We start from the raw sequence: 9,663 nt of genomic DNA on the forward strand, positions 1-9,663 counted from the left end.
CCAGTGTCAACGAAGCCGGTATGAAATTAAAACTGTGATTTTGAATAAAGTTTAAACGATATCGAAATTCCGTTTAGGTATTATTAAAGTGTGTATTTTTTAAATGGTTTGAACGAAGCTAAACGGTGGAAAATGTATTTAGTTACGATTTAAACAGTTGAAGTAGGCCTACCAGAGCCATCCTCCCTTTGACTCCCATGTTAAAAAATATATAGTATTCTAAAAGTAGATTATCTTAAAAAGTATATATTTTTTCAAAAATCTGAAAAGATGCGCCGATTCCAAGTTATTCTAAACATTTTCTATTAAATGGTGTCTCTCGGTGAAAATTTGAGGAAGGAGATAGGTCCCAAAGTTTGTAGAGAATTATAAAGAGGAAAGAAAGAAAGAAGAAAACTTATGAAGAACAATAGAGCGCTGCATGCAGCACTCACCTATTGATAAAAGTGCTGTCGGACTGCTCTCCCTGTCCCTTCTTTATGTTAATTGCAACATTTGTGCAACTTTTATCATTTTTCTTTACTATTAAGATCTCATCCAATACCTTCAGAAATCATTACAACAGGCCTTCTAGATGTAAACCCACTTTGTTGCTTCTCTATCAATGTTTACTGAACATGTTTTGTTTCAGTTATGATGGCTGTGATTTAGTGTTTTCGAGTTCCTTTGAGGCATTACAATATTCCTGGGTGGGCGACTGTAAACCTAGATTGGCTGGAAGCTCGTCTTGATTCTAAGAAGCATTTGACTCATAGACAATATTTGACGACTGTACATGCAACAGTTTTGTTTTCCACCTGGCTCCGCCCCTTATTAAGCAACAGTTATCCATGGGCCCAAATATACCAACCAATCCAACTGGTAATAACCTGAGCACCGTCTGAGATGATCACCTGGGAATGAGGTTCTCAATGATATACTATCTGTGTTTATAATAAAGAGGACAATAATAAAATATACTATCATATTATGCATTATCATATCATAGCCATATACTTATGTTAACTTAAGTTTTTTAATAAAGTCAATCTTACAAAGACATCCAATACAGAAGGAAGGTCACATATACCAACAACATATTAACCTACAGTACAAGGATTCCTGATGAATTATCCAAATTATGCTCATGATTTAAAGTCAAACCTGCAGTGGTCAGCGATGATATGATGGCAAGATATGACTTATGCAGATGCAGACACACAGGGCATGGGTTTCACAGCTGATAACATCGATGCAAATATCAAAGAGAAAAGTAATACGAACAAATTCCAAATAGTGTAAGTGCTCTACTACAAACCACAGTTCTAGACCTGACACATTTATTTTCAACACCTTTTTAGGACTATAGCACGGTCTAGGTGTTGCTGTAGGAGATGTAGCGATGTCTTCATTCCAATTCAATAGCACTCACTTGAAGAGGGGTCTCCTCACGTTTGGGCTTCTTCGGTCCCTTCTTCTTGGGTTCATCCCTTGAGGACGCAAATATATCAAGAACAATCACTATTGTTCTCCTCGACACACATACGTCCTCATGAAAACGATAGGGTTTCATCTTCACTGTTTTAGGGAAATAGGAACCATGTTGTAAAGTAATGTCTTACTTTGACTTGACCATCAAGACAACCACTACGATGATGATGATGGCTCCGAGGATGCCAAATGAAATCCCGCAAATGAGAGCTAATGTATATGAAAAAAACAGGCATTCTCATATCAGAAACCAAGTTCACACATGATAAAACACTGTTCTGGAGACTCAAAAAGAGAGGATACAGAAATTTATCTACAAGGGCCTACATATTGTAGACCGTGCCACAAGTAAGGGTTATCGAAAAGTCTAGTTATGGAATAACTGTCAAACTTACAAATAAAAAAAGAGGCCGATGATTTAAAGGTACAACAACGACGTGGTTTGTAACCATTTGAATGATCCTCCTGAATACATCTACAATCGTATTTGCCTGTGTATGTTCAACAAAAATATGATTCAGGTTTGATATAATCAATTTTTGTTTGTTTGTGGCTTAGTGCAACGCGACATTGTACAGCAGTTTGGTAAAAACTGGTCAAATGTGATCTATAAATAAATGTGATTTGAATTGAAAAATAATGAATTGTCTTCAACAATACAGTACAGTATATGAGTACAACCATAGGATGCGGGGCAAGCATTGATGATCTGACTTGTCTATACTTACCAACGGGGGTGTCTGATTCAGCCTCCTCCTCACCTTCACCCTCATCTTGGAGATAAGATATTAAACTATTACGGCTGGTCAACCACCAATACGTAGTGTAACACACATAAAGATAGCAATGTGTATGTAATACAATATAATGCAATATGCATCCTCACCATGAATACCATCACAGGTTACATTGCACATTTGCTGGCTCAGGAAACGGTTGCCATTTCCAAGGCATCCCTTCCACAAGAACGGTTTGCATTTGTCATGAATAGAATCATAGAAGAAGCGCAAAGAGTAGCTCGTACATACACTCCCCTTGGCTAAGGGAAGGTGGCAGGCTTCTCTTTCTGTGAAGTAAAATAAAATACACATTTAAATTATGCGACTACTCTAACTACTGCTCCAAACGGCATCACAGCAAAGGACATCTTCAGTATTTTGACAGTGTCACATAATGGCCGTGTAGATACACAGTGTGTCATTGACAAGCGACTCATCAGCCTAACGAGTCACACCTCCACCTGAATTGAGCTGAGACCATTAACCTCTGCTCCACATCACCCTGCCATCCAAAGACCATTCAGAGATTGATACGCAGGCCTCCTAGGTTGCCCAGATTAACTGCTGGACTGTGACTCTTTTAAGTCCGTCTTTAAAATCTTTCCAACCTTTTGGTTGGTCTGTTGGTGGTTGTGGGGGTCGGCTTAGCTCAGGAGGTAGAGCAGTTGTCTTGTAGCCGTTAGGTTACTAGTTCGATCCCCAGCTCCTCCTAGCTGAGTGTTGATGTGTCCCTGAGCAAGACACTTAACCCCAACTGCTCCTGAAGAGCTGGCTGTCGCCTTGCATGGTTGACTCAGCCGTCGGTGTGTCAATGTGTGTATTAACCCATGTAAGTCGCTTTGGATAAAAGTGTCTGCTAAATGCCCTAATTGTAATTCAAGTCAGTTGTCCTTTCTTACCATCCTCAGGGTATCTCTGCTCCGCAATGGCGGAACAGTTTCTCACACAATCTCTCTCGTTGGTGAAGCGGTTCTGGTTCCCGCCTTGGCCTTTGTACATGAAAGGGTAGCAGTTGTCATCGCTGGCATCGTAGAAGATTAACGTCGCCCGGTCGGAGCCTGTGCCTGCATCCGAAGGCAGTTTACAAAAATCTGTGGAAATAAATAAATGCATTTTTCTTTGGTCTGTATTTTAAATTGTATATCTAAATGTTCTCAATATTTATTTTAAATGAGAAAGCTTTTGTTTGTGCGCTTTCAAACATTGGCTGTAGTGCGATATGGCTTCGATGCATAGGTAATATTTAACCCGGTTGGAGGTCCACTCCTATTTATGACTGCAGTAAAATATGTCATTTACGATGTCTTTGCTCACCCACTCTTTATAGATTTAACCGTTGGCTCGGAGTTTCAAACTCTTCCTCTAACAGTGAAGGCTTACAAACTTAACATCAACTTGAATATTTCAATAAAACTAACAATAAAGCCACATTTTTACCATCCAATGCAACATCTTGGTGTTTTTTTTTTTTTTATGTGCCATTAGCTACATTTAGTGTTGAAATAAGTGAGTCTTGCATTGAGTTCACCTTCTCAGAACAATAACACTCAGAAAGCAGTTTCTGTTTTAAGAAGGCAGTTATTATGGAATACGTTCTACATGATCACGGGTACAATTCTTTTTTCAAAGCAGACGACGATCTTTAGTCGAATCTCCATTGCTTAATTGGCTTCAGAATTTCATACAGGAGATTGTAGTAAAGGCTGTACTTTTAAATCCTTCCTAATAATTGAATTAGTTTTTTTCTGCGAATTCATTCATCTAATTAATTATTTAACTGTCAAAATGCATAAAGTATCCACAAAGTATGCTTTTTTTAAAATTAGGAATTTATTGGCTACATAAGGTTTTTCCTTTTAGACGCAAATACAGATTGAACAGGAGTTGACTAAAGGAGTTGTAAAGGGTCTACCTGGAATGTATGAATGGCTGGTGTGGAATGCTGCTAAAAGGATTCCACACAGTAGAAGAAGCTCCATCTTGCTGCTGCTCTAGGCTCGCCTCGCAGAATGAAATGGAGTGCTGGAGAACTATGGCAGTTAGATTTCAGTTATTGACCTTTGGACGTTTAGCTACCTATGTTTTACAGCTTTGGGACAAGCCTATTTCAAGCAAAGTTCATTCTTGTGCATCACCAAATCAAAAGTGGCCGGATATATAGGCCAACATATATGTTTTCGTTTTGTATAATTAAGCACAGAAAATAAAGCGTGAAATTGTACAGCAGTTTTGTAAACACTGGTCAAATGTGATCTATAAATAAATGTGATCTGAATTGAAATATATGAATTGTCTGCTACTATACAATACAGTATATGAGTACAACCATAGGATGCGGGGCAAGCATTGATGATCTGACTTTTTTCTATACTTACCAATGCGGGTGTCTGATTCAGCCTCCTCCTCACCTTCGCCCTCATCTTGGAGATAAGATATGAAACTATTACGGTTGCTCAACCACCAATAGGTATGAGTGTAACACACATTTGCTCACCCAATCTTTATGGATTTAACTGTTGGCTCAGAGTTTCAAACTCCTCCTCTAATAGTGAGTGAGGGGCCTGGCTCCAGACATCCACCCACACATACTTCCGCTGCAGACCTCCACCCACACAAACATCCACCAGCACACCGGAAATTGCAATCCAAACAAATAACAAATAACGTTACACCAACATGAAGCTGTAGAAGTTGTTTTAATCCACACTGATGGTGGCTAACGCTAGCTAGGTTTTATTTTTGCATGATAGGCAAATGTTTTTTGTAAACGTTGTGTAGCCTATAGTCGTTCTTATTAAACGATTTTACAGATTTGTAGATATGTTGCGAGTGTAAACGTTTTTAAGATGTTGACTTTTGACAGTGATCTGTAGTCCAAAAATCAGTTAAGTTGTAATAAAATAATGAGCACGAATTAAATTGACGCAACTCGTTCTGCTTTAACTAGAGTTGCACCTATCAGCTGTGAACATTTACATTTACATTTAGGGCATTTAGCAGACGCTTTATCCAAAGCGACTTACCATAAGTACATTTGTCATAAGAAGTGCATCAATATATCGCTGTCGGTACAGAAAGGATGTTCATAGAACCAAGTGCAAGTACCACAATCGCTAGACTAATCAATTCCCCGTGTTACAGCCATGAGCAGCTACTGCAGTTGCTACACAGTTAAGTACTATAATACAATACAATACAATACAGTGTACAATGGTGGCCAGAAGGGGGAGGGTGGCTATGCAGTGTCGAGGTGGACTCTGAACAGGTGAGTCAGTCTTTTTCGGAAGATAGTGAGCGACTCTGCGGTCCTGAGAGCGGCAGGGAGCTCGTTCAGCCACTGAGGTCCCAAAACCGAGAAAAGTTGTCACTTTGCTGAACGGCCTTTGCTAGCTCTTAGCGATGGCGGTTCCAGACGTCCAGCTGAGGTAGTTGAGCGGAGGGATCGAGCTGGGGTGTGTGGCTTTAGCAATGCTTGGAGGTAGGCAGGGGCAGTTCCATCGACTGCCTTGTATGCCAGTACCATCGTCTTAAATTTGATGCAAGCATGGGAGAACTTCGGTAGGTTGAACACGAGGCGCGCTGCCGCATTCTGGATGCGCTGCAAAGGTTTAATCGCAGAGGCAGGAAGTCCAGCCAGGAGTGAGTTGCAGTAGTCAAGGTGGGAGATGACCAGTGATTGGACTAGAAGCTGAGCTGCTTCCCTTGTGAGGAAGGGCCGGATTCTGCAGATGTTCTAAAGTGCAAATCTGCGGGATCGGCGACCGCAGTGATGTTTGCAGTGCAGGATAACTGATTGTCCAATGCCCCACCGAGGTTTCTGGCAGTTGGAGAGGGAGATACAGTGATGTTCTCGACGGTGACCAGTAAGTCCATGTATGGGCAATCTTTCCCTGAGATTAGGAGGAGCTCGGTTTTGTTGAGGTTAAGCCTCAGGTGATGGGCAGTTGTCCAGGTGCAGACGTCCGCCAGACATTCCGATATGCGTGTTGCACTCAGGATTTTATCAGATGAGGGGAAAGAGAGAAATAGCGTGTCGTCAGCATAGCAGTGATAGGAAAAGCCGTGTGATGTAATTACCGAGCCCAGAGATCTGGTATAGAGGGAGAACAGAAGAGGCCCCAGTACAGAGCCTTGAGGGACACCAGTTTCAAGCGTGCAAGGTTTGGACAAGGAGCCATTCCATGTCACTTGATAGGTGCGGTTCGTCAGGTAGGATGTGAACCAGGAAAGAGCAGATTCAGCGATGCCAAGTTCGGCAAGAGTGGCAAGAAGGATCTGGTGGTTCACCGTGTCAAATGCTGCGGAGAGGTCGAGGAGAATGAGAACCGATGAGAGGGACGAGGCTCTGGCAGCATGGAGGGACTCAGTCACCGTGAGGAGAGCCGTCTCGGTGGAGTGTGCCTTCTTGAAACCTGACTGGTGAGGGTCACCAGTCTGTAAGCCTTCACACCCAGGGGGTGTGAAGGCTTACAAAGTTAACATCAACTTGAATATTTCAATAAAACTAACAGTAAAGCCACATTTTTATCATCCAATGCAACATCTTTGTGTTTGTTGGTTTTTTAATGTGCCATTAGTCATATTTAGTGTTGAAATAAGTTAGTCTTGCATTGTGTTCACCTGCAGAACAATAATACTCTACTCTTCTACATAATTACGGGTACAATTCTTTTTTTGAAGCAGACGACAATCTTAGTCGTATCTCCATTGCTTAAAAAACAAATAACAATAAAACAAAGTTGAACAAGAATCTTTCACAAAATATTTATTTTATGATCTTGATTTTGGGTTACCTTTTTTTGTTCCATATTTTTTGTTATCTAAACAACAGTGGTGTTTACAGCCAGCAACCGGAAGGTCAAGGGTTCACCACTTACCATTGGCGACAGGGTGCTTGTTGTTGCCAACAAGGTGAAAGAGAAAGAAGGAAGGTAGCTGCCAAATGGGAGTCGACAATGTAGAAAGCTGTGGCTGCTAATCCTGACATCAATGTTTACAAGATCAAAGACATAAACTCTGACAAACTGAAGTATCTACTGCTTCCTGTGAACTTCTTACCGATTGACGATGGACAAGAAACCCACACCAGTGGCATTGGTGAGGTGGTTCCTGAAGTTCACCCTTCAGAAGAAGTAGCTCACAATGGCAAGGTGGCGCCTGAAGTCGACCCTTCAGCTGAGATGGATGTCAGTGAAGAGATGGTTCCTGAAGTCAACCTCCCAGATGAGATTGATGGCAGCGTTGACCGGACTGTAAACTGGGTGCTAGCCAGCCCTGATGATTTTGAGATGGAGGATCAGCAGACACGTCTCCATGAAGCCCATCTGAAATGGTGTCAGAGCCGTTTGACTCAGCTAGTGACATCAGGAGTGATCAGAGGATGCAGGACAGGGACGTACCCCCTGCAATCAATGATCAGATGTCCTTACAGTATGCAGTCAACCTCTGGGTTTTAGAACACAGCAGCCCCAACCAGACGAGGCATGGCTGTCAACCCTCTAAAGAGACTCATTTGCAAAATGAATGAGCAAGTGCTCGACACTCCAGAGTGAACTCTTTCATTCTTCTAGTTAAAAGCTTGTTTTGAAATTCAACCATAGGTACTCGATGTCAGTCTGAAGACACAGTTAAAGATAAGGATCAGACTATCAGAGAAATAGCAATATTTGAGGTGTAACAGGCATCTCTAGTCTACTTTTAGTTTTGGGTAAGGCGCCATCCCAATCTTTAAGTACTCCTTAGTTTGAGGTCTCCTTAATCGACAGCTAGTGATTATTTTTTAAGTGACAGCCTATTCTTTCTCTTCTCTTCTTCACAATCTTGTGGCCTAAGAGATATTTCTCTATCTCTCTTCCTCTCGCTTTTAGTGAGTGTTTTACCGGTACGCAATGGCGGTTCTACATGGAGGCCTACGGGGGCCAGTGCCCCTGTAGACATGTCCTTGGCCCCCCCTGTGCCCCCCCCCCGTGCTGACAAAATAAAACAATTATGATTTTACACGGGTAAATTAGAGTGGCGCACCCAAACAACATGCGGCTGCTGCTCGGTAAATGAGAGCTCAACGACTACACTTGGAGAAAGGAGCCACGATTTCTCCTGTTGCAAGAGTCGAAGCTAAGCAAAAACGATTTAATTTCGTAGTGACTTGTTTTTCTTGCACATAACCGTGTTAATTTAGTTCCTTACACAGATGATGAAATAAAGTTTGTAAATGTCTGGTCTCGATATATTTAGAAACTTAATCATATCTAAGCAAACTCATCAAAGCAGAAGCGAGTATACAAATCTCAGTATCCTTGCTAGGTCTAGGCTACACAATGCTGTGATGTTAACCACGCATTTTCATCCGTTTTTGCTGCTGCATTGGGATAACAAATGCATTTGAGTAAAGAGTAGAAGGCTATATGCCTGTGTTAAGTAGGGAGGGATAGCTATGCAACGAAATTGTATGCCTGCCCCGACGTTTTTTTTCTTTAATAGCAGCTATCATGACATGAAGAAACAGTAGAACAGAAGAACCCTTCCTGTAACCAAAGCCTCTTGGGAACACAGGTTCTCCACACTGAAACAGATTAAATAAATAGGAAATGGCACATTGTTTTGGAATTCGTTGTACCCTGGAGATTTTTTTTCACATTGACACACTGTATTTTGTACCCTGTACTGTATTTTCTACTTTCATTTTTTATGGCCCTACCTCTCTTGCACGCTTGTGCAAGAGAGGTAGGACAAATGTTTATATGATTTTGATGATTTAGGGCATAAGCTCCATCAATTTAATATAGTTTGCCAGAAAAATACAGACTGGTGAAGTTATAAACTCTTGTACAATTTTTTTTTTTATGATTTTAAATAAATTAAAGTTTATAATCTTTAAATATCCTTTTTTGCGCCCCTCTGGTTAAACACTGGGCCCTCCTTGGCCCCCCAAAATGTGTCAAGAACTGCCACTGCCGGTACGTCCCCAATTTAGCAGGATTTAAGGGGGTTGTATCATGTTACGGAGTAAATGTCTGCTTGTAGTTATTGTTAAATCCTGTATCATTAGCTCAAGACTCTAAAATATTTGTATACAGTGTTGGATTATGGGTATCCTGCAGCAGGAAAGACAATATAAATAGACGATGAGCAAAGAAACGGGTTAAAATGAAAAGTCATTAAAAGTCATTGTTTATCATTGTATTCTAAATGTGATTTATTTCTAGACTTTTGATAAATGCCATCCTATAAATAAATAAATACATATAAAAAAGTGATATTTGGCACATTATTGTAACACTTTTATTTGATTTTCTATTTTCGTTTAACCTTGAAGCTATTTAAATTGTTGTCGTGCAACTCGTAATATTACATTATTTTATGTCTAGGCGGTTGCTCATGCTCTGTATTAATATCTGACGAACCACATTGTGCA

General features: G+C 40.8%; 1 protein-coding gene across 1 annotated transcript; it reads right to left on the minus strand.

The window, feature by feature from the left end:
- Positions 1 to 996: 996 nt before the first annotated feature.
- si:dkeyp-73b11.8 (kunitz-type U19-barytoxin-Tl1a) lies at positions 997 to 4,731 on the minus strand. The gene is made up of 7 exons (XM_030367260.1): positions 4,625 to 4,731; positions 4,162 to 4,279; positions 3,149 to 3,340; positions 2,357 to 2,536; positions 2,199 to 2,243; positions 1,602 to 1,680; positions 997 to 1,469 (listed from the first exon to the last, which is right to left on the minus strand). The coding sequence occupies exons 2-7, from the start codon at positions 4,226 to 4,228 to the stop codon at positions 1,388 to 1,390; spliced, it is 645 nt and encodes a 214-aa protein (XP_030223120.1). The 5' UTR covers positions 4,229 to 4,279; positions 4,625 to 4,731; the 3' UTR covers positions 997 to 1,387.
- Positions 4,732 to 9,663: the final 4,932 nt, after the last annotated feature.

The sequence above is a fragment of the Gadus morhua genome, chromosome 9 (genome assembly GCF_902167405.1).
Source record: "Gadus morhua chromosome 9, gadMor3.0, whole genome shotgun sequence".
Lineage (NCBI taxonomy): Eukaryota > Metazoa > Chordata > Actinopteri > Gadiformes > Gadidae > Gadus > Gadus morhua.